General features: G+C 44.3%; 1 protein-coding gene across 1 annotated transcript in view; it reads right to left on the bottom strand.

The window, feature by feature from the left end:
* The window catches only part of pard6gb (par-6 family cell polarity regulator gamma b), a 42962-nt gene extending 17086 nt beyond the window's left edge, over window positions 1-25876 (bottom strand). The window contains exons 1-2 of the mRNA XM_064348191.1: window positions 25534-25876; window positions 16463-16685 (exon numbers count right to left, since the gene is read on the bottom strand). Coding sequence (XP_064204261.1) covers window positions 16463-16685; window positions 25534-25605 — 295 coding nt within the window. The 5' untranslated portion in view covers window positions 25606-25876. The remainder of the gene's footprint in view (window positions 1-16462; window positions 16686-25533) is intronic.
* Window positions 25877-26277: the final 401 nt, after the last annotated feature.

The raw sequence follows: 26277 nt of genomic DNA, 5'->3' as shown, positions 1-26277 counted from the left end.
GAATGGTTACCGACGGCATACCATCAGCTGCACCAAAGCACTTGTAAAAGATTTACACCAGTAAAGCTGCTCATGCCAGCAATAACTATTAAAGGACAGAGTGCAAGGTGGACACAGAATAACAGAGTGGTGACTCAGGCCACGAGATGCTGGGGTAGCAGAAGTAGCCGAAATCTGGTTACTTCACTGTATCAAATGTTTCTGTGCAGAAAAAAATGCCATAATTCGTCACTCTTGGTTATCTGAATCCCAGTGACAAAATCAAAGTCATACTTCAAGGACCATAAGCATTTTTGTGGTGGAATTCCAGGTACAAGAAAGTAAATAAAATCAAATACAGCCACATTAATATACCAAGCCAGAGCTGTGCCTAAGTATACAAGCAGGTCTATGTGACAAGCAGACATAACTACGGTAATATTAAACCACAGCAAAGCTTCTTAGAAACCAAAAAGAAGCACTGGTTGCATGTTATTTGATTCCTTCCCCATATAATTATATCCAACACCTATTAATTATCCACATCAGTTATTTAAATGCCAAACAAATTCTACTAAATTCCAATTTTTATTAACAATGAAAAATGACATACCCATGACAACTGTAAAATAAGTACCACTGCTAGTTTCACTATTTTTATAGATGTTATTGCCATATTTAGAAAAAGTGAATCTATCATTTTAAAATCACTATTGAACATTGTGGAAACTTATTAATCTGTCAGTTTTTTGTCTCTTTAACACCAACCTATGCAAAATGCTACCTTGAAACTCCCATACACGATAGATAAGATTAATTCAATTCCAATCCAAAGGTATAAATTCCAATAAATAAGATGTTCCTTTCCTTAAAGATTCATGAAATTCCAATTCATATTTAACCCCTTCCTATAAAAGGCAAAATAGGTAAATTCATGCCTGTTTTCACCAGTGTCAAACAAAGCCCTATTCATCTCAAAAACTATAAAGGGTACAAAAATCATTCACAGTTTTTATTAAAGCAGAGAGCAGCACTGTATAATAGCCAATAAAGTAAAAAAACTGAACTGCAACAGTTACCAAATTAACTATGCTACACTAACCTTCCAGATGACTCCTGCACAGTAAAAAGAGGAGAGAGGTCAGCACTAGGCCAAAGTGACAGCTGCATTTATCATGCCACGCAAACAAACACCAGGATTCACAGAAGATTGCATTACACAAGAGAAAGCACAACAGTTTTTTCCAGTTCAGAAGTGGAACTGGATAGCCCTCGAGGCACACAAACTATAAACATCTCAGTCAATTTACACTGACAAAAAAGAAAAATAAAACTTTAAAAAGCTGTGAGGACGACAACTCTAAACGACCAATAAACAGTTTCGGTCAATCTCCAATTGGAAACGCGCACCTTGGACAGGCTGAGAGGCTCCCACAGATGTGCAGAACGTTTGGCTGTTGGCATTGGAATGTCTGAGAACACTGAGGCCTAGCACGATCTCTTCTGACTTTCGACTTTTCTCGACGGCCTCCCTCCAAGTTTTCTGCCAATTTAACACGTTGCAGGTAAAATCTTTCAGAATCCGAATGATTTTTGTGACTGCAGAGTGTGAGTATTAAAGGTGTCAAGTGTTTTTGTCTCTGAAGACCGTGAAATGATGCCAGCGCGTTTTGTCTCGTCTGGTCTTGCCTGCCCAGCCCATGAGGGCCTCGCAGACTTTGATCAGCACAAACACATAAACCGTGCACGGCTGTTTTTTCAACATCTGCTCTACAGCTGATGGGCAGTTATTCTCAGAGATGCGGTTTCTTCAGAATACAGACCAGCGTGCTCATTTCGCTTTCATTTCACCCATATTTTTCTCATATTTTAAATGCCAAATCTCTGTGTTTACTCTCACAGCTGCAACCTCCTCTGTTCATAACAAGATCATACTTTTAGGACAGCCCCCGTATGTACCTAACATTTACATCTCAACCAAAAACCTGTCAATTAAAAGACAGGTCCACTGATTATGACCTTTACAGCACTGATTGACAGCTGTTCCCAAGACACAAGAATACAGCACTCAGCAGTAACAAGTGAACCCAAATGGCATCCGATACAAAATGTCCACAAACAGCCAGCAGACTATGAAACGAAAGCAGAGAAAGCGGCCACGATTTTCTTTCTCCACACCCTGATGTTCCACATCCAGAGCCACACGCAGGAGCAGCTGTGATGTGTGGGATGGGACGGGGGGGGGGGGGTGAGGGAGGGGTGGCTGGCGGACACTATATTTTTGGCATCTCATTATGACCAGCTGCTTCTCGACCGACTGTTCTCAGGTCTGTTGGCCTCTTAGCGTTCCAGCCAGGCCGCTCGGTCAGCTGATTCAGCTACTCCTTCTCTGTCTTGATCGAGCCAGCTAACCTCCCCCCCACCAGGTCTTAGAGTTACCAGTTTAAATAGACCTGAAAGGTTTACTGGACTCCTAACCGATGTTCCCCACGTTTTTGTCCACGTTGTCTCCTGCTTTTACGCCGCTCAGCTTGTTTATTACGTGGCTCGGCTCTAGAGCCTCCGCCAAAATATTTTTGCGAACTGCGGCGAGTCGCGAGACCTCCTTTGTAATTACGGCCACTCAAAATAACTACTGGCACAGCCAGTGACGCTTAGACTTCGCCGTGCTCACAGGTCTCAGGGCCAGATCGTGTGTGTTTAACTGTGGCCAGCCATTGTAATGGGACCCAAAATTCGGGACAATTTTTCATGTTGCTTAAACAGGAACATCGACATGACAACCGCTACCACTCTACAGCCACAGTAAACAAACTGTGGGCTAAGCTTCTGCCAACAGGACAAAATTTTGAATTTCTGGAATGTTCTACCGCTATAAGAGTTATCGTACAGTCTAAATAGTGTTGAATGTAAATATAGGCTTTGGTGTGGTGGTCACTGAATATGAAACCCAGGGAAAGTGAGATTGAGTGCACAGTGTCAGGGATCTAGAGAAGTTGCCTTTCAATGGACAAGGGGCTGGGTGAGTGCCCTCAAAATCTTGAAATTAAAAAAACAATTTGAAGCTCCAATTTGAAACCACCTCCTTTCACAGATTGGCAGTTTAAGGTTTTTAAATTTGTAGTGCTAGGCAACACTCACCTCCTTTTCGGTTCTACTTGGCATCATGACAACCCAGGCTCTCTTATAATTACTTTGCACAGAATGTCTGTTGTCTATTGTATGTCTATTGCATTATGAATTCTTTAGTTCATGTTAAAAACTTTTAAAATGTAAAATTTTATAAAATGTATTGGGCCGCTAGGTGGCTCATTTGGCTAAGGCACCACGCTGACAACTGCATTTGCATCGGACGGGGCGCGGGAGGATTCGGTTGGATAGGGGTGCGCGTTTCATTGCTCCGTAACAACCGCTGGTCAATCGGGCTCATGTGGACAGAATGCCAAATCTGCGTATGAAAGGTCTTCCTCAGACTCTACTCTGTGCAAGTTTAGCCATAGTCTGAAGCAGGCAGGCAACACCTCATGTTTCAGAGCAGTACTGCAAATGTGTACAGTCCCCTGAATTGGCAATGGGCATCGGACACTCCAAATTAGAGAGGGGACTATTTTTTTATTTAATTAAAATTAATTAATTAATTAATTAATTAATTAATTGATTAAATGTGTTTTTTTGAAGAACAAATCCTACCTTGTAGATACTGACACGTCTGCAGATATCCAGAGAACGTATTCCTCGGTAAAAGGTGAAGTGTTTGCTTGTGCATGTTAAATTGTAAGGAAAGTAAACTAGAGAACAACAAGCCGATGAGCCCCCCAAAATGCAGAGGGGTGGCCTGCGCGAAGATGAGTGGATGTGGAGGATTATTCACCCCGGCGTCGTTCGGTGAATTCCCACGCGAAACATTTCCGCTTCTCATAATCTACCACGTGGCCTGCAACTCTTCCCTTGTAACTCAGAGTTCTCATAAAGCACACTAGCTCAGAAAATTCCCTGCAGTTTGTCTTCTCCCTGGGGAAGAAGCATCAGAGGAAAAAAGCGCAGGAAGCACGTCCTATTCATTTTCCTCAAGACGCATTCCTCTTAATGCCATGCCCATGAATCTGTCAGGCACAGCTTGATGAGATGCAACAGGAGGCCTCCACTGGTGCAGCGGTGCTGCAGTACCTAACCGCAGGAAAGAAAGTATCCCCAGATGAGGTAATGTTCCGGCAGCCATTTTAAGAAGGCCCAAGGCTACAATACTTTTTGTTTTTGTCAGTTGAAGGTGACCAACATTAACCAATCAAGCTCCAACAGTCAAGGCAATTGATGTAATTAATCTAAAAGATAAGCCAGGAAGAATTTGACTTCAAAGATTACTGAGTGTGATCCACTAAATGTTTAACATGTCCAGAACTCAATGTGCAATAAATATGAGACACATTATTTAAAAAATAAAGCATAATGGTATAGCCTCTCATGCTCAAGTTTTGGAGATGTTGAGCAAAGTTGCACTTTAATTTTTGGTGAAGTCCTACAAGCTTTGTCATCAGGTTTACTCCTTAGTATAGTTTAGTGGTGTTATTTTGCTTTCATTCATTTAGAATTAATATATGTATTAGACACACCCACAATCATGGCTAATAGTAGTACCATGAATGCCACTGTACAAAATATGTCTCCATATAAAATGATTTTAAGAAAAAAAAACTGAAAAAATGGTGTGTGATCCACAACCAACATGAATTCGAGGTGCGTGATGCTATCCAAAATGATATAAGGTAGGCTTTGTTTGTCATTAACTCTGCACAAAGGCTGTATGGAAATCCATTTGTTTACCAGGAGTTATTAACTTCAAATACCTGCACAGTGATACGTTCCTCCCCCATTACAAATATTACCTGGTTTCTTCTCAGCATCCCGGTAATCCCCCAAAACAAGAAGTTACTCGTACAAACAGCTACAAATCAAAGCCAGGGACAGAGCGCAGCGATGTCTAACGCTGTACATTAGGCTCAGAGCCTGTCAGCAGTAACACGTACCGTCACGCCTGCGAAAGCCATAATTACCCCAGAACCGGACTGTACAGTATGTAAACCACTGGCTCCTCTTCAGCAGCTGACACACACAGCTTTCACTGGGACTTCCCACCGACCCACAATGCACCGCTCCGGGGTGTGATCTGCCCAGCGGAGGGCCTTCTCCACGTCAGACTGGATCTCCTCCAGAGGTTCAAAAAGCACAGCCAGGGACCGTAAACAGCAGCAGCCTCCGAGCTCCCGTTTCAGCAAACCCATAATAGTTTCGGATGCCGCCCCTCCCTGTATCCCACAACAGAACACGTGCAGATTGTACCAAGGCGCTCTCTCTCTCCCCGTTGCCCCTCCCCCTCCCCCTGCAGAAATGGTACCAGACGTCTCGCAGTTGGGACGATGGCACATCGGTCTACTCAAATCCAGAGGAATCACAACACGTCGTCACGCGTGTTTATCTCAAGTGCCGCTTGCTTGTAATGGCACAGCTGCGGCTCGACCGATTGTTTTCTTTTTCCTCACGAATGCCATGGAACGTATAGCGGGCAGTCGGAGCCCAAACTACTTCCTTCCCCCCGCCGCCTCGCTCCCCTGGCGCACGGCTCGCTGACGGACGGGCGTTAACAATAACGCAGCGCAGCGCCTGGGAATCAGTCAGCCCCGCGCGCTGGAACGTTCTGGAACGCCGACAGGGGGTGGTTCCACAAGGACATGGAACCGCGGACCCGACCGGGACCGAGAATGAGAACTGCTGAGAGGGTGTGGCTGGAAGGGAAATTTTAAACAGGGGCATAACGTTCCCTGTCCTAAGCTTTTAAATGTCACCTCTTACCACATACACCCTTCATTGGTGTTGTTTGTGTGTACATTTTTAAAAAAATACTACACGATTCTGAGGCACAATCGACATGATGGCATTAAGAGACTCACACATAGTAAGAGAAACTGCTATAACCGTGAAACGCTCCCCAAAACCCGGGGGAAAGCTGTTTCTCATTGTAGGCGGCACAGCAGAAGGTTTAATGAAACACAAAAGGAGTCGTCAAACGCAACAGAGCGGCCTTAAAAAATGACCGCTCGCCAAGCACAACAGCGCGCTTTCGCCGAGGTAAGCGCGCGGCTCCTCCACGCTCTCCTCCTCCGCTCGCGGGATGGCGGCTGAAGGTGTGTGGCGGGACGCGGAGGCCGTGGGCGCGGGGGCGGGGGCGGGCGGACGGACGCTGAGACGGCAGAAAGGGAAGCGAAGGAAAGGCATTCCAGGAAGGGCTTCAAAGGGCAGGGTAAACATTGAGTCTCTCCACGTCAGCGTTCTCTCCGGTAGCCTCTGCTCCGACGCGCTGGACACCTCCCAAAGAGCACCCTGCAAGGCACAGCTGGGTCCGCCAGTGAACAGGCTCTATTCCACTCTTTCACATGAGCAAAAACAAAAAAGAAACTCAGAGGAAAAAGTCTGCAGTAGACTGGGATTAAGATGTATTATACACACACACACACGTACACACATTTGTAAACACAAAAATGTTTAAAAACATGCCATCGGAGGCTTGGAGGCCATTCATTTCTGGGGAAACGGCCGTTAAGCTGCAAACAGTGGCGAACGCGGCTGCTAAATTTCACGGGGGGGAGGCAATGTAAATTCACTTTACGGCCGCACCGCGGGGGTAAAGCAGGAGGACGGGGCAGGGGGAGCGCTCTCTGAACGACCTGTCTGGCTTGATTTAAGGCTTAAACTGCGATCCTCATTACCGGCCCGCTATGGGGGCAGAGGAGACGACAGACACAAAGGGGCCGGGGGGGGGGGCGCGATTAGACACGACGCTCGGGCTTCGTCCCGGCGGCCTGGGAGACGAGCCTCGGCCCCACCCAGTTTTTATTGGATTGCCTTTTTTTTGGGCGGTTAACAAGCCGAGGGGCCCACACACGACTTTAAACAGTTCCCCCGGAAAACAGCCGTGTTTTTATATCGCCTCCCAGGAGCGCGGAGGCAGGGAAGTTCTTCTGGGAGTGATCTGTCTGGAGAAGCGTCTGGAATCTTCCAGATACCACCAGAACCAGTTCAGCCCAGCCCAGCCCAGCCAAAGCAAGCCATTCTGTGAGAGGTCCTCACAAGGCTCAGATTTCAAGAATGTGCTGAATGTTTGCAGGCTCACTCTGCTTATCTCTTACCCTGTCACAAAAACACACACATATACACATACACAAACTCACTCACACACACACACACACACACACAGACACACACACAAACATACAGACAAACACACACGCACATACATACACACACACACACACACACACAAACATACAGACAAACAAACACATGCACATACATACACACACACAAACATACAGACAAACAAACACACAAACACACACGCACACACAAACTCACAAACTCTCACACACACACACACACAAACTCACACACACACACACACACACACACACACAGAAGAAACCACGGCAGACTGCAGACACACTGTAACTACCTGGTTTCCACATGCAGCTGCATGTTGGGCCCACTTGGATGGATAAATATATGTAAAGCTGGTGCATTCACCGGGTACTGAGATAGGATTATTTACAACATCTGAGATAAGTCCAAATATGATATGACAGAAAACCTTATTAGAATGAACATGAAACTTCTACAGTGCCCAAACCGTCTCTGGGTCTAACATAAAGTTGGCAGAAATGAGGCCGCACCCCCACTCCTCTCCCGCACACGGGTATTTTACATGTTTGTTTACTTCTGGGCGGCGTGCTAATCACTTCTCCAAGCAAAATTCCTGAAAACACTGCCAAAGCAGGATCAATGTGAGGAAAAAGGAAAGAACAATGTGGCAATGTGATGTTTCTGCATCACAGCGCTGCAGCTGTTCAGATTCAGTTATTCTTTAAGACTCAGCAGTCCAGAATAAAACTAATGCTGTGGAAGGGCACATTAGCAGCTAGAAAACAAAACAAAATAAAATAAAGATATAAACACATTTCCCTTATCTGTTGATCCTGTGGTGCCTGATCCACCAGTCAAGACAGAAAATATAACCCAAGCCATACAAGTAAACAACAAAACAATGAAGCATTCAAACACTGCAACAATGACGCAACAAAACCACAATAGGATCTCTCTGTCCAGCAACTTTAAAGGGAATTGCTCTTTTGTCTGAGGTAAGCTGTATAAAGAACTGATGTGCTTAAATAAACTAGAACCAATTGATGTCCCCTCCAGGGCTGGCTCATCTTGACGTCTTGCTATACAAAATGTCTTTCCATACAGGAGTCACAATACAATACATAAATCCCAATACACAGAGGGATGTGAATTTTGAAAAACACATCAGTTATCATAGAGGAAATCATCACTGAGTACAACAGTTGTTTATTGTGAACAGTAAAAGTAACCAGATAAGGCCAGACAAGAAAAACAAACTATACACAACAGCTTTTGAAGTACAATAAGCTCACACACAATACATTTAGAACAAAGAAAACCCTGGTGCTTAGCTTAGCTTTAGCTGGCGTATTTAAATAAATAGGTCCCAAGTAGTATCAGTTTTAGTGTATGATTTTGATTAGAGAAACTGGCAAAGGGGCACGTAGGAGTGTGTGATGTTAAACAAGAATGGTAAATGGTAAATGGACTGCATCTATATAGCGCTTTTATCCAAAGCGCTTTACAATTGATGCCTCTCATTCGCCAGAGCAGTTAGGGGTTAGGGGTTAGGTGTCTTGCTCAAGGACACTTCGACATGCCCGGGGCGGGGTTTGAACCGGCAACCCTCCGACTGCCAGACAATCGGTCTTACCTCCTGAGCTATGTAGCCCCACAGAATATATACCTACTCTCAGGCTATTACTATAAATAAAACTGTAAAAAAATGTTTGGTTTGAACTAATTCCCATGGAACATACAACCTGAGACCGCTGTGCTCAAGAGGTACTGGCATAATATAAAAAAGATAAACTACCTTTCCAAAAGTATGCAGACACCTCAACATCACACCCATATGTACTTGGTGAACATCTCATTCCAAAACCACGGGCATTAGTATGGAGTTGTCCCCCCCCTCTGCGGCTGTAACAGGCTCCACTCTTCAGGGAAGGCTTTCCAGTAGATTTTGGAACATGGCTGTGGGGATTCGCTTCCATACAGCCACAAGAGCATTAGTGAGGTCGGGCACTGATGTTGGGAGTAAGGCCTGGCGTGCAGTCGGCATTCCAATTCATCCCAAAGGTGTTTGATGGGGTAGAGGTCAGGGCTCTCTGCAGGCCAGTCACGTTCTCCCCCAGCAAACACCCAGCAAACCATTTCTTTATGCATTTTGCACACAAGGGCACTGTCCTGCTGAAACAGCAAAGGGCCTCTTGTTTCCACAAAGTAAGAAGCATACAATTCTCTAGAATATCACCGTAAGCTGTAGCATTAGTAAAACCATGAACAATAGCCTCAGACTATTATTCCACCTGCACCAAACTTCACAGCTGGCACTATTCAGGCCAGTACAGTTGGCACTGTGCATTCCCACCAAACCCAGATTCGTCTGTCAGACTTCCAGATAGTGAAGGGTGACTCATCACCCCGCAGAACACAGTTTCCACTGCTCCAGAGTCCAATGGTGGTGTGCTTAGGCTTTTGTACGACTTCTTGGGCCTTGGAAACACATTTCATGAAGCTCATGACCAACAGTTCTTGTGCCGACGTTGTTTCCAGAGCTAGTTCGGAACTCGGTGAGTGTTGCAACCGAGGACAGATGATTTTTACACGCTACACGCTTCAGCACTCGGCAGTCCCGTTCTGTGAGCTTGTGTGGCCCACCGCTTCGCGGCTGAGCTGTCGTCGCTCCTATACGTTTCCACTTCACAATAACAGCACTCACAGTTGACCCTACTCTAGTAGGGTTTGACAAACTAACTTGTTGGAAAGGTGCCATCCTATGACAAGTGATTGTCCAGTACTCTTTTTTTTACTGAGGTGACCCAAAGTCATGCTTCTTCTTCCATTAACAGCCAGTTACTCATTACATTACATTACATTACAGGCATTTAGCAGACGCTCTTATCCAGAGCGACGTACAACAAGTGCATTGGTTCACGATGTAGAGGTGCAAAAGAAACACTAGAGTGAAGTAAGGATCGTAGTGCCAGAAGTGACCACATCGATCAGGACTCCAACCCTGTAGAGTAAGCTGTTCAGCAACACTCCCAACAGCTCAGCGTTTATTACCTGGTTTTGAGCCACTGTGCCGTGCAAGCGAGCAGCTGCGGTGTGGTTTCCATGGAAAGCTGAGTATAGCTGTTGGGCGCATGTGGACGGCAGCACGCTGTTATTACAGCGCAGTTCTCAGAAGCAGGACGGCCCGAGGTTTTCGGGCCGCCAGATGTGCAGGCCGCGGAGGTAGACGGCCAGGGAAACCAAACAAAAAACAATCGGGTCGGAGGCAGACGAAACAACTTCTGTTTTTTGAATTTATTGACCACTTCATTCTGTTTTTCGCTACGCACGCGCACAAACGAGGCAGTTAGAACTAATTCTGTCAAATAGCTTTACCAGAGGGACGCGTTAGGCACCACTGTTCTCCAAAAGCAGCCAGAGGGGAAAATGATACCTTCATGGAGTACCATTTAAGATCCTGTAAAACATTCGCAACGGTCAAATTCATTGCAGGCTGAGGTACTGATTTTGAGACTCGGAGGCAGTGACAGGATGAAGGAAAAACCATCTCCATGACACCCCTGACTTGATGCCCAGTGAGGTGCGCTAGCCTCCATTTCGCTCTTGTTCTTTAATAGCACAGGGGCCTCTATGAAGTTAGGTTGAGGTGTCTGCTTATATGCCTGATTCTAAATACAAAGAAACTCATGAAAGATTCTTTAAAAAAAAAAAAAAAAGAATAAATAAAATAAAAATTTCCTCACCGGTAAATAAACAAATGTGCTCTTGGACCTGTGGAAGACCACACCACGGCGTAAGGGGGGGGATTGGCCTCACAGACGTTGTTTCACGGAGCTCCGTGGCCGTGACGGGACCTCGTTTACAGCAGCGAGCGGAACCCTTCGCCTAATTCCGTTACGGGATCGATGCAAAACAGATGCACCGCTGCCTGGGGTGGGGTGGGGTGGGGTGGGGTGAGGAGGTGCCACACCCGCCTCCCTCCAGGTGAATCGCTAATGCCTTCCAGATGAGGCGCCATTTAGAGTTGAAAGTGCCTCCCCCTCCTCGCTCACCGTGAAGAACGAGACCCGATTTCGTTGTCGCAGTGCCTGCATGGGGGTGCGCACGTTCTGGGGAGACCGTTTTTGGGGGGCGGCCCAAGGTGCCTCCGGTTCTTCTGCGCGGCAGAGGCCCGAGCAAGAGCCTGGAAGCGGCGTGGCGGAAAAGAGGAAGAACATCTGGAACGGGCTCGGGCCCGGCCTCGTCGCAAACCTCGGGCGAGCGAAACCTTAGCCGCGGCGGAGAGAGAGGCCTCCTACACGCGTGTCACTATTCATTATCCCTGACCTCCCCCCCCCCCCCTTCACATTAACCGCTCACCCCTCCCAGTACTAATGCCCCGCCTTTCATACCATGGGGAGCAGAGAGCCTGGACAAAGTCTGAGGAGGAACATACTACAAAATAACAATCAAGCCAGGAAACAATTACCCCTGGGGGCTTCAGCCATCTTTTATTATTTTATCTCCAATCAGGCTTCCATAGCCACGTACTGCGGGGGCTTGGTTCACCCAGCTAAACTTCCACCGATATTTGAATTTGAAATGGCCTACTCACTTCCTTTTCCCAAAGAGATGATTTATTTCCAAGCATGGATTAGATACAGGCGATGTGCAGAATGATGTCAGCATGATAAACATGCTCGGACAGAGCGCGCTCGCAAAACAAGTGCAACAGTAAACAGAGCGCCACCTCCGCCTAAACGAAATTACTCATTTACTCACGCGCGACCGCTCCACAAAGGATTTGGAAATTACGCTACTTGTCGCACTCGGATAAAACACGAGGACGAAAAGTCACCAGGCTAAACTTAATAAATTCTCCGTTAGGCAGGAAAGTTTAAACAGACACAAAACAAAAACAGGCTGGCTTTCTGATCTTTCCCGCCAAACACAGGAAGGCAATAGTTTAGCGCGCTTCTAAAAATACTTTAATCCTTTAATAGCGTGCTGCTTCTCTTCGCTCCTGTATCAACACACAATAAGCTTTGTTCTTTTCCGCTTTAAAGTTTAATTCATTCTTTTCTGCAAAAATACCATAAAGTAAAATTAATTTTCCTGATATTATGGCTCCATAACAAATGAGCACTTATTTATTTTTATTTACACAGTAACCCTTAAACCTGAAAGATGGTATTGTGATATCTTACTTAATTACCCTGTGTCTGAACTGTGTTGTTATTGCATAGCTGTTCTAAGATGGAGGATCAGATAAAACCAACATTACATTATCCCATCTGCTTCAGGGTTAAAGCTGAAATTAGCAGTGTGATCAAAGCTCCTATTTAAAGTTCCTACATTAATTACTGAATTTATTATTTAATTCCGCAATGTCTCGGCGCGTGCCACCCAGAATACCAATGTGCACGGCTACACTTATCCCCCTAAACTTGGATCTCATACAGTATTTAGTCTGACAAAATAACCTTTTTTTGGAGCCAGATGTACTTGCAGTTCATTGTGTGACTCTAAGGAGCCCTGTCTTGAAAAACAGCAATTCTCCTCTCAAATGAAAGAATTGGGTTTGATTCATCACAATTCTGATCCTGTCCATTCAAATGAAATGACAATGCATGAATTTGCTGCTTCACACCGTTTTTTTCAAATACATTGAAAACATCACAAAACAAACATGAATACCTTGAAGTCTACAAGTTTCCATTATCCCATTTATCGCTAAAAGTAAAAATATTTGGACTTTCTGCATACTCAAAGGTACAGTGACATACGAGTCACATGGCTAAATATTCTGGTTTTAAAAAGTCATTAACTGAACGCAACCTTGAATGAGTCGGGGAGGCCAGCGGTGGTCAAGATCAGCTCAGGGAAGACGTGAGTGGATTTGAGCTGTCAGCAGCCGAGACAAAGCCACACAGGTGGTCTCCCCTGACCCGCTGCTAATACCAGCAGGATCTACACCAGTGGCCAGGTACAATTACAGCCACCCATTCTCCCAGAGAGCAGGAAGCAGGGGCGCACTGATGGGAGATGGGCCCCCTCCTCCTCCCCTAACCCTAACCCCACCCCACCCCACCCCCAAAAGAAAAAACAAACCGTCCCTCATTGCTTCTCAATTGTGTTACAACCGTGATGCTCCCAAAATTTCACTTGGGGCATACATTTTAATGCGACTGATGCTTTTACATATTTATATATACACATTTGTATGTGCGTGTGAGTGCCAGCGTGTGTGTTTATGCATATCTCCTAAATATAAAAGCAATTTCTGACAAATCCCAAAAAGACTAAGATTTAAGTCCCACAATTTCACACAGAGTAATAAAGCAGAACATTTCCCCGCATGCTCTATGGGAACTTTACATTCGAGCTGGAATTTCCTATCCTGGGAAAAAAAAGGGCAGGAAAGATCCTTAATCCTTTGTTCATTGTAGTCCGGTAAATCGGAAGAGAACAGTCTGACAAATAACTCAACGCGAACAATCGCCCAACCGGGCAATAAAGGGAGCACAGTCCAGCTGCTCTACACGTGGCCGCTGACCCCCGAAACGCCGAGCCATTCTCCCCCAGGACGGAGTCCCAGTTACCTGTCAGAGGACAACAGGGGGAGTCCCGTCTCGGCACTGGGGGGGGGGCGAGGGTGGGCGGACGAGGCTTTGGAGACCCGGACTCAATTAAACAGGACGACCTGCCATCCCAGCAGGCTTGTCTTCCAGGTTAAGTTCCTCCGCCAGGCCAGAGATTAGACATTAGTCAGTGATCAGAGTGTTTAATTAATCCCGCAGCCAATCGGAGGTCAGCACCGGTACACATGACTGAGCCGTTGGCATCGCGGTCAGGTTTATTAGTTTCTGCGCAGCCACGTTCCTCAGGGTAAGCAGACATTTCCCAACGCAGGGAGACTATCTGATTGGCCGCAGACTTTCTCTCAGGCTCACTCAGGTTCTGAGAACGCGTAAACACACGATTAGGAGACGGCGTTTTTCTGAAGGAGCGGGGCGCCTTGTTTTGCTTCGGGGAAGCGGGAGCTCGTTAAAGGTTCTGGTGCGGTGTGTGTGTGTGTGTGTGTGTGTGTGGGCGAGGCGCTTTGCATCAGAATGGCCGCCGTCTGACACCCCGCTTATTCACCGGCCGCCCCTCGCCCGGCGGAGCGGCGTCATCGGGGGGGGGGGGTCGGGTTTCCCCGCCGCGTCCGGCTGTACTCGCCGACCGCGACTGCCCGTAACCCTGAACCGCTTTCCCATGGAGCACCGGGGCAGAATCACATCGCCGTTAGCTACTTCACCCAGTCCACACAGCCTCAGAGCGGATGAAAAAATAACAACAGAGACTCCAAATTTCACAATAATTTCTGGTAAAAATGGCAAAGATTTCTGTGATATTATATTATGATACCATAAACCTATGTATGCACTTAGCATGCTAGCAGAAGTGTTCTCTGTTGATGGCTGAAGACATGGGGAAAACAAGACAGCTTCCCAGCTTGATGAGGGTTTGTTTTTGTGTCTGTATCTATGGGAAGATACAGACACAAATCTATGTTCTTTAAAAGAACAAACTGAACCTGAACACAATCTGGGCTACAGAAATGCTGCAGTGAAGCATTTCCATCTATTTTTGCATAGGCACTTAGTGAAACAATACTTCCCTGTGTATTGAAGCCGAATCAAAATAAACAGGAATTTGCTCAAAAACCTGCACATCTCTAATATGTATCTGGCATAATTATATGGCTAATTACTATATTGTACACAACAATGAGGGTTTTTGGGCCCAAAAAAGAGTTTATATGGCTCGAGAGTTCAGTTTACTTCATGAATATTCTATTGATGCCACTCAAGTGGACTCTTCTTAGGAAAGCTGAAAGGAGATTTCATTCATTTGCGCGCACACACACACACACACACACACACACACAGACACACACAAGCGCGCACGCGCAGCCGCACACACGCACACAGAGCTCATTCCATAGTCTGAGCTTCGGGTCTTTAAAGATGAAAGGAGAGTGACCAAAGTATTCTAAGAATATTTTAACCTGGAGCAACAGTATGACGAGATGCAGCCGGCGGCAGCGAGATCACAGAAAACTGCTCGCGCTGCACACTCTGCCCTGAAGACCTTTTCCTCAATGTATTCATCCCTTCGTAAAAGCAGAGCCCTTTAATGAAGTCACTCCGCTTAAAAGTGCGCGGTCTAATCTGTTTCAACTTGCGGGCCTGCCATCCGGCGTCAAACGCGGGCTGTGATTCACTCGGGCTCGTCCCTTGGGAGAATTTGCATTTCAATCGTGTAAACATAATCAAAAACGAGGTCGTCCCCGCGTCTAACAAAACAAGGCCGGCGACCCTGAGATTCCACTTAAGCCTTTTTTCATTTTTAATATCCGAGCGCACGAATGATAAACGATGATGAATTCATCTGCGTGCCGCTGGCAGTCCCCCCCCCCCCCGCTCCACCCGGGGTGCACTCGGGGGGACGCGGGCGGGCGGGCGGGCGCTGCCTCTGGACGCGCGCTCGGGTTGCTCTGCGAGACGGCGCTTTCACGCAGAGCTTTTGTTCTTCGGTAATTCCCGGCATGCCAGCGGACAACCCGCCCCCATGACCTGCGTACGCAGCGATGAGTCTCCTCCAGACGACGGTGAAGAGCTAGTGCCACTGAGAGCTCAGTCAGAACCACAAGAGCCCTCTGAGAGGCGTGACAGAACCTTCTAGACCCCACCGAGGTTCAAAAAAAAAAGACTGTTGCAAGAACAGCCAAGATACTACAAGACATAAATGGGTTCATGCACAGTAGCCTGGTTTTCTTGATACTGCATCGGGCAGCAAAATTCTGACCGGTGAACAGGTCAAATGCTCGACTTGATTTAGGACCAGATACCCTTCAGTAGCAGCTGTGACATGAGTGGTCAGATGACATTGCTTTCAGGCACTGCCAATCAGCACAAATTAAACTGATCAAAAATTAGGCTATTTTTTTTTTCAGTAGACTATTTTTTACTACAAAATGTCGACTTCTTGGAAAAAATAAAATAAATAAATAAATAAATAACTGCATTCTCTCACAGTATGTGATGAAGAGAGAATGAGAAGCCAGAAGCATTCCCCTTTATTTCAAACGAGTAGCTATTCAGTGCGGCAGGAAAGTTTGCCAGACATTAGCGCAGGGCTCTGGATGCGAGGTACACAACTGGTTAGCTTGATAACACCCGACTAGCAATTACAGCCAGTTACTCTGGAAGCACGAATTGAGCAGGGAATTCCCATGTATTGGGGCTAGCTTTAACCCAAGCCTTACCTTGTCTCTGTATGAAGATCCGAAGCAGGGGGTGAGCGGTGGACACGGCCTTGCAGAAGTTGTCGTCGTTGTTGATGGGGAGCAGATCGCCGTGGATGTCTGCGTAGCCAATCATCACCTCCATGCTGGTTATCCGGTGAATGTTTAAGATGAGCTTGTGGAACTCCTCGAACTTCCCGGGCTTGAACCGGTCCACGGAAAACCTCCTGAACTCGGCCCCATACTGGAGAGAAGACAACACGAATAATCAAAACTTAGCAGCGGAGTCGCCATGGTGACCAACTGCAGACAAGAGGCTGATGATTCACCATTGCATTTGAACCTACCAATACAAATCTAAAATGTTTGGCAAAATGTGGTAGATGGGGAAAAGAAGGAGTCAATCCTGAAAAAGTTAAGTAAAAACCAGGTTCAGTGATGCCCTCATTGCGTGTGGCCAGGGACCCAATTTTTTAGACAACCTCGCACATCTGCAGTCGGTTCCTGACAATGTACACCAAATGTGAGAGGAATGAATGAGCAATGTGAAGTTATGCGTGTGTGCGAAGAACGTGTTTGGCGGCAACCTTTCACAAGGAGCATGACTCGGGGCAACAAGAAGCGTTTTACACGCATCTGATTACGACAAGCAAAACAAAAACACAGCAAACTACGTCCAGCGCAACCGTGAAAAGTCGCGCGATTTGTTTCGCACACCACGGTTTGAGACGGCGGTCCAAGCCTGACGGTTGTGCCACATGCGCAGTGACCGCAAGAGACTTTCTTATGACCATGACCTGTGGAAAACCCACTTTCTTCTGCAGTTTTATAAATTTTCAGTTTCATGAAAAAAAGTTCAACCTCTGATATGCCTTTCCAATAATGTTTGCAGACAAACACATGTGCGACCACATAGAATGTGCCACAAGGTAATGCATTGTTCACTCTCACTGTATTTGATAAGACTGTTTTTCCAGCCATGCAAACTAAAGTGGCAGCTTAAACTTAAATTCTATTGCACAACAACCACTAACAGTTAAACCATTTAGCTACTATACATAGCCTTTAAATATAATCTATAAAACTATAATGGAATAGCAAATTACATAACCACAGTGGTGAAAATGTTGAAACAGTTAGCAATGAAAGAGACACTGTACTAAATTTAAAATTTAAAGACTAATGAAGGCAAATATAAACAACACAGAAATCCTTTTCCCCAACTCCCTGCTCTCATTTTCATAGTAAAAAGTATGAAATAAATGAGATTACCTGGTTCCCTACACACATTGCTGTCTACACATGCACACATTTTTCCTAATTTGCACCTTGGAAGAAAGCCAAATGTCAGCAACTTAATTTTATTCTACCTCTTTATTCCTGTTTTTTTGTGTGTGATTTACATAGAAAAACAGCACCATTTTTAGATAATCTCAAGTATCCTTCGCATTCACTGACACAGGTGTAGCAGGTGTACCAGCCAATCCTATACAAAATTAGAGATGATTTATCCTCAGGGTTCAGTGGCCCGGTGCACACACACTGTCTGGTCCTGGATTATCAGCACCCTTCATGAAAATGAGGGTAAAGTATAGAATAAACAACACACATTATACACATTAAAATACACGGAAACTACTCACTTTTATTACAGTGCTATTATTCTTGTTTTAGCTTGTTTTATTGAGCAACGAGCCAACTATTTTTTCTCAACAACATAGGTGTCAAAATTACTGGCAACCCTAAATAGTCTTTTAAATAAATTCAAATACATTTGCGCAGTAAAGTTTGTCTCAGTTGTAAGGAACTGTACGTTGTAAGGCCTTCCATCACTTCTTGTTTCACGAGGGTAAAAATTATGTAACACGCATTTAAAATGCCTTTGTAATCAATCACCATGGGGAAAGCCAGAAGAGACAGACAGTTGTAGACCTACACAAATCAGGTAACAAATACAAATACACAGATGTGGCTAAACATACCACTAAGCACTGTTAGGGCAAACGTTAAAACGCTTCAAACATCTGGAACAGTTGCAAATTGCCAGGAAGAGGACGCAAGTGCACGTTGCATAATTCAGGACCCGACTGCATATGTACCCACGCACAGTTTTATGCAAAAGTATGGTCCAATACTGCATTTTACAACGAACCAGTCAGTCAACAGATGAAGGCCCAACCACTACTTGGCACAAAGTCACACATTTGCATCACTAGTATCCATTTGCATTTATTCAAAATCATAAATTGATATAATCATGACACATACAAATGTTGGGAACGCTGTAAGTGTTCTAAGTAACGCCTCCCTTGGCAGATCTTAAACCGCTTCCAAACATGTCCCGCAGCCAGCTCGGTCTCTGGAATTTTCCCCTGCTCTTCCTCGCAGAACTCCTCTCGCTCAGACATATTTCTCTGTGTCCTTGCGTGCACTGCATGCATGGGATCTTCCCACAGACATCCAATCATTTTGAGGAAACTGTGGGAACTCTGCTGGCCTTTCCAAAAACTCATATTCACTCACGTATTTAAGTGAAGGCTGAGTGAATTTGAGGAATGCGCATGATCAATTTGAGGAATGATCAATCAGAGGAATGCCTACTCGAATATCCCAAAATCCCAGTTTGAGCCAGGGAGACGACAGGACAATACCAGGTTTTTGGGTTAAATGTATTGGTGCTTCCTGGAGTTCGTGGTTAGCCTACATTAATCTTAACAAAAAACCCCAGGACCAGCAGATGCAATCAACCCCACAGCATCAAAGATCAAAGACCCACCTCCATATTTCACCGTGGGAATGACATCCTTTTCAATGTGAACGTCCTACCACCAGCGTGCCCTGCCAAAAACCTCAGTTTTGGTCTCACCAGACCATAGCACCTGGCTCCAAATACAGCACTACAACTTCAGTGTTATCAGATGAGCCCAAAATTAGAAATAGGAATGTGTTTACTTCAATGTGTTTACTCTATGGGTTTCAGTGTAAGCACTTGATTATACTAAGCTGTAACACCTGGCTCACCAGACCACGTTTTTCAGTTTGAAAATAATGGATGGTTTGCCAATCCATGCGCGGTGCCAAGGTTATGCTATTAGTCATAATTATCATGGTCTGAAAACAAAATGGCAGAGCCAATGCCAGTTTCAACACAAGTCAGCACTGTGAGGTTTTGTTGTGTACAATACACAACTAATCAATTCCATAAAGCCAGCAGCAAAATACTACTACTGTGAGTGACAGGGCATAAATGCTAACGAGTTATCCATGTTCCAATTATTATTTTTTTAACTGGTCGGCTGTGGGATCAAAGAAATAAAAACAAATTAATTGTGCCTAGAACCACAAAACCTTAAATGACATTTGTAGTTTTGGCTTTTGTGATAAGGACATGTGTTAATTAAAGAAGGGTTCAACACAACAGAGCCGGTCAGAGTGCTGGTGTACAGAATGAGCCTAAAATATAAGCAGTGTAGGGCCCAATGGAAAAAAGCCATGCTGCACATTCTCTCATCCAAAGCTAAAACAAAGAGACTAGCTTAGCTCTGAAACTTTATTTTACTTACCGCAAGTGTACATACACCCATGCGCACAGTCTCTCTCACACACACACACACACACACACAATTTCACACATATACACAAATACAATTTCACACAAACACAATCGTACACTCACTCCCGTAGGCACTCACGGAAACATGCAAACTCGCGCAAACACAACCACACTTTACCACACATTGCTCACAGCACTACAAAGCAGCGATTGTGTGGCCTGGCTAAGTTAGCTGACCACCAAAGAAAGCGCACGGAGTCATCCAAAGGTTAAGGCTCTCATCAAGTGACTTGTTGTAAACAGTGCAAACACAAAGACCGGGTGCGTGGGCAAAGTGATGAATGAGGGGACTAGTAAAATGCAGGGCAGGATTTGTTCTTACAATAGAAATGATACCTTATTACACCAGTAATTTGTGGATCGCGCTGCGCGAGGCAATTACCCTCTCAAGAAGAGAAGCCCGGTTTAGTCAACTGCAGTGAGCGATTATGGGCGGAAATATGAAAAGTTTGGCATGGGAGGTGAGTGTAGCACCAGATGTGAACACACACACACACACACACACACACGCACGCTCGCACCTCTGCTCCTGTGTCACAACACACACCCCAATCGTGACAGTTGTCAAAATTCAATCCACACTTCATACCAAAAAAGCACTTAACACCACACCGAACGGTATAACAAAACAAAACTTCAATCAACTCACTGACAGAATAAACTCTTCTGCCAGAAGTAGCACCTTCTCGGATTCAAACATGGCGGCAACAGAAGCTGGACAGTGACAATGACTCTAAAACTAGACTTCACTCCGAACAGCTTTAAGAGTTCCTGTGGTCGATTCTGTCTCTCCTGAAGAGAGGAAAACTGAAATCGGAAAGACAAAAGTAATGAAGAAACAGTGTTCCAGCCAACTCACAGTTCAAAGTTAGTTCTTTCCAAACACCACAGTGATGACAAACTAACTTATCTTCCGAGGACAAAATTTCCCTGCCAGTTTCAGAGTGTGGGACTGCAGGGAGAGATTCTGCACCTCAGTTCATCTCATTTGTGCAGTCCGTAGCCTCATTAAAAGCAGGCCTCGGGTCTTGGACGCAGAACCGCATTAAAGTTGGGACTAGACTCAACTCAGATGACTTCCTCACTCTAAGTTAAATATAGCTTAATTGGCTTTTCATTTGAAGTGACTTTAAATATTCATGAACACGAAAAAGAATCAGGCTAAATATTCTTTAAAAGTCTGAGTGTTATAAAGCCCCACTTATGTCTGTTCAAAGCATTCATGGTCAGACATCTATAATTTCATCAGGTAAAACTCATTCCATTACAATGACCAACTTCTGAACTTCTATAAAAAATTGTTTTTTTAAATTCAATGACAAGCAGCACATATAATCAGGCCTGTATTGATAACAAAATCACTACAAGGGATGAGCAAATGCCAGTCAATCACCAAACCTTTTAGGTGCTCAATGAAAACAAGAAAATAAACTAACAAAAAAGTCTGCTTGTTAAAAATTGATGATGACAAGCAAAATCAAGCCTCTTCATTCAGAACACAAAAGGACTGCAGGTGGGTTAGGGGTGCACTGTAAGAACCATGCTCTTCTATTTAACAACACCAAGACATAGCCTTCGGGTAACTCACCTTTGTTGCAACACCGCCAGTTCTTTAAGCAAGTTAGAACAAGGTTACTCCTACACATTTCCCCCCTTCAAAACCTTCAAATATATCACCTGCACAATGACAGCGCAAGTGTTTTTGTTGCTAGAGGAACGCTTGCAGGCTGAGACAGGCATGGCCATTGGTGAAGCAACAAGTAATAATCTCTATTTAATGCTAAGGTGATATGCTATCCTCTGTACTATTTAGATCATTCTCTTCAACCAGACTGTATTAAATTACAAAGGCAGCAACAACAGTAGCAGTTTTAGTAAATGTGTTTTCGTAGTAGTGGGAGTGGTAAAATAGCTAGGGAGGTAGAGGCAGTAGAGTAGCAGGGATTATGGCAGAAGTGCTAGCAACAGCAGCAGTATTTATAATTTATAGTTCTTTACATTCAGTCCGGGGATTATTGGGAGAGGGACATCTGACACACAAACCTGTCACCAATAAATTTGAATAAATCTCTAGAAAACTGCAAGCAGAACGACGAGAACAAGAAAGAGTGTTGAGAGTGCCAGTGTTCTAAGTACAGGAAGAGCATTCTGGGTAAACTTGGCCCAGTGTCATTACGGTGATTATGAAATGCCAGTAAATGGACCTGGCCCTGCACAATAACTGAGACAGAAGCCCGACATTCCAATTCATCACATTAATGGACAAACACAAAGGGCAGCATTGTGACAGCGCAAATTAATTCAGTCTCCCCTCAGTGGTTCACAATGCAGTTTTCCTGCGAGTGTGTATCGCTGAAAAACTTTGCTGGAGACCTCAGGGGCCGCCTAAGAGCACGATGATCGAAGAAGGCTCATATGCGACAATGAAATAATATAATTTTGGAAACGTTTCCTATTCATAGAACAGTGGTGAACAAGAAAAGGCTTTACTTTCTTTGCTGTGATGCATCTACATTGCAAGTTTACAATCGTTTTAAATTGCTGAATTTATTTCTGTCTAGTCAATGAAGCATCATATCTGACAAGGAATGCCCTATTAGTGAGAATCTTTCACTTGGGAAGTTCAGATTTGCCAGCAGATTAAATAAGAGATTTAATTTGGGTAACTTATTGCGATGCAAGCATTTTCCATTTTATGTAGTGCAGTGTAGTGTAACTTCACTGCACAGTGCATATATACGGAACATAAATAATAGAAAATAAGGAAGATTCCTCAGACTCCTCCTTGCTTGTGTTTATTAAACCAATGTTTCGGCAAAAAATGCCTTTGTCAGGGTGTGCGGGAAGAGCCCCTTTCAAGAGGCGCGGATACACCAACTTTGAGGAAAACCGGCCCACATCATATGAAGTCATGCGGATTTCGCACAGAATGGCCCACTAAATTTACATAAGCAGCCCCCAATCAGAATACTCCTAGAACAGAGGGGCCAATGGTGCGCCTTTAAACACAGAGCGCCCTATTGTGAATTGGAGCAGGCACAGAACTAAGGCACACTGAAACAATGGTCTGCTGTTACGAAAACTGCCGATACGCTTTATCAGTGCGCTCCACTGCTGCGGTTACTTGATGATACCTCTGAAACCTGCTCTTGAGTACAGCCACAAGCCTCAGAGTAACGTTCTGCCAAGATGCACAGACCGGGAAGTGAAGTCAAAATTATAGGTTGACCATAATCTTCCACATTACTTTTTTTTTTGTTGCAGCCTGACTGCAACAACAGGTCAAGATGGTTGTGTTTATTTACTCCTAACTGGAAGCAAGAAAATGTGACAAAACCTTTGGAACACACCCCTTTTACAAGTTGCAATGCACAGTACAGAAATTAGGCAACTAAATTGTTTTTGGACAACTAACTCTTACAGATTTGTTTTCCCCAGAAGCTATGTCGTTTTCAAAAACCTGTTGTATAAGACTCACTATAGTAAACACACTGGGACACGGTTAGCCTCATATTCATGCACAAATCAGAGACCAAACACAGGACAAGAAGTTACACTGCAGCACAGAAACAGACAGAATCTGAAAGGGAGGACTGGAATGATATCTAGCCCTGTGTCTCACCTACATACAAACCTATATGTCTTACTCTGGGCATTTCAAAAGAATCTACATTATTCTGCCTTAAACCTGGAGTATGGGCCAGAGTTTATGGCAATATAAATGTCTGGAGAATAACACTTGTGTACTGCTCACTCAGTGGTGCACTTAAAGCGATACAGCAAATTCACAGGGTCACCCAAAGGTAAATGTTTATGGAAAGTAATATTTAATCCTTAAACAGGACGGTATGGTCCAGGTAGTGTTCAGGGTTTGAGGGCAGGAAATTCTAGAGGTCACCAGGGTCCGGCCTAGCTGGAATGTAGCTTGTCATGCAAGAACAGAAGAAGCGCACACGCACGTTCGTGTGCCACACACGCAACCATGCACACCCGTACGCAGTTAAAAACTCTTCTTTATGCGTCTACGTTTAAAAATGTATAAAGATACCGACATTTGATGAATATTCAATTCGCGAACAGAATTATGAAATTAAAAATAAGTGTATCACTTTTCATATTGGCTTAAATCGTGCATTTATTTTGAGGTTGTGTGGCAAAATTTAGTAACCAGTTATGCATCAAAAAGTGAATGAAAACAAGCTGCATAAACATTATACATTTTATTTTGTGAACATGATATGTAACAGTTGTTGCTAAAAGAACTGTCCAGGTCATTTTTAAGGCATGTTCAAAACGGAATGCAACTATCAAGCAGCAGACACTCCACACATTCTTTCTGTTGCTGTACAGGTGATAGACCATTCAATGAACCGTCACCGTGAACACTATAACTGAACACCTGAACGTAGCTCCAACTTTTCTCATTATTAGCCTATCTTCGCGTATTTTTAGAATATAATATAGGCTACACATTAAAATTTTGGTGAATTTGTTCGCTAACAATCGCTGCGGAACAATAGCTGTATGATGCTCCGTGTTAATGTTACCAACCACTGTCCAAGCAGATACATGAGGACAGATGGATACTCTGCGGCAGCCAATTACTTCCGCAACAGCAACATCAAGACCGTGCAATGATTTAAAACAATAATAATCACATCGACTTAAAACTCGCTGGGGCTAAAGTTAAAGCTGACATGCCGTATCATAGGCCTCAGTCGAACTGCCAGTTGGCTAAAATACAAATGAAGCCACGGCAGTTTCCTTTAATTCCGTGCCTTCTGATCTTGCATTTCCCGTTTTTCCAGAACATTTATCTATCTAATATAGACAGTGCATGGGACCACGGGAAACAACGCCGAGCGAGCTAGCAAGTTGTTAAAAGTCTGTTACCAATCTGTAAAAAAGATTTATCGCGAAATCGTCTAAATGTTCAGGTCTAACAAAACTCGGGAACTCAGAGGAAAGAAATAGGAAGTTTAACAAAATACAGCAGGTCGTATCTGTACTAGAGTAACATTTAATAGCTAGCTATGAAAGTACGCCTAGCAGCTGCGCTAATGTTAGCTATCTTAGTAACAATTCAGCATGTTAGTGGCACAACGTAGGCTCTATTCCCGATAGTTTACACTTTAGCTCTGGGTTAGCTAAAAGCTAGTAACATGCACCGAGAAAATGTATATATACTCGCCATCACTATTGATATTACACCGCCTCGTCCCAATTAGGCTGGATTATTATTTTCGAATGTTAAATCGTTAGCTAACGTTAACTTGAAATAGATTATTGCAATGGCAACTTGCTGTCTAGCTAGCTAAATACTGTATTCAATAGCATCAATCCGACGTGGCTTGCTAGCAATATAGCTAACATATCAGTTTGAAAGTACCAGTTAACAGGAATGATAGTAAATTATGACACATGCATCAACACTAGCAAGCCTAAACAACAATCGAACTTAAACTAGCCGCATTCTTACCTTGCTTTTAACTTCAACAGCACTACAGTCCAAGTACCGCAAAGACTGAGATTTGTTAAAACTCCTGTTCATTTTTAGTTTTATTCCCACTTGCCCTCTCAGCTTGGGGCTTGTTGATGAATCGTCCAGTTGTTAAATTCCTTTTGTCCTATGCTACACGGATAGAAAAGTTAGACCGCAGAAAGGTGGCTTAAACGTGTGCTCCAGTCCGCTGCGCGCTGGTTTGGGATTCAGTGAAAAACTAACGTTAGCTCACGCACAGTGGTACAACCCACCGCTCCTGAATGGGGGGAGTGAGTTAAGTTTTCTATTACATCATGACACCCCTTCCAAAATACAACTCCCTGAACCTCGAACCTCATAGAGTAATGTCGCCGGTCCTCCGCCTCACGGTTGGACGCGTTTTTTTGTACAGCTAATGATGAGTGAAATAAAAAGTAAATTTATGTGTCAATTAGCCGACTGGAGAAAGTAAACCCGTTACACTAATTTATGTGTGCTTCATATGTAGCCCAGCATATGCATCGGGGGTAGGCTATAAAACACCACACGCAGGGCAGAAAAACACGTCTAAAAATGCAAGGTAGATTAAGACATGCTGGTTAAGGTTTTGCATTTGTTACCTGTATTTACCAAAAATTAATCGAAAAAAAACAAAAACAAATTCAATTAAGAGTTTTCATTTAAAGTAACTAATTCTTTGTAAAAGTGTGTGTATATGGAGAGTATTATTTATTACTAAAT

The sequence above is a fragment of the Anguilla rostrata genome, chromosome 8 (genome assembly GCF_018555375.3).
Source record: "Anguilla rostrata isolate EN2019 chromosome 8, ASM1855537v3, whole genome shotgun sequence".
Lineage (NCBI taxonomy): Eukaryota > Metazoa > Chordata > Actinopteri > Anguilliformes > Anguillidae > Anguilla > Anguilla rostrata.
Note: the sequence above shows the minus strand (reverse complement) of the source record. Positions and strands in the feature narration are given on the sequence as shown.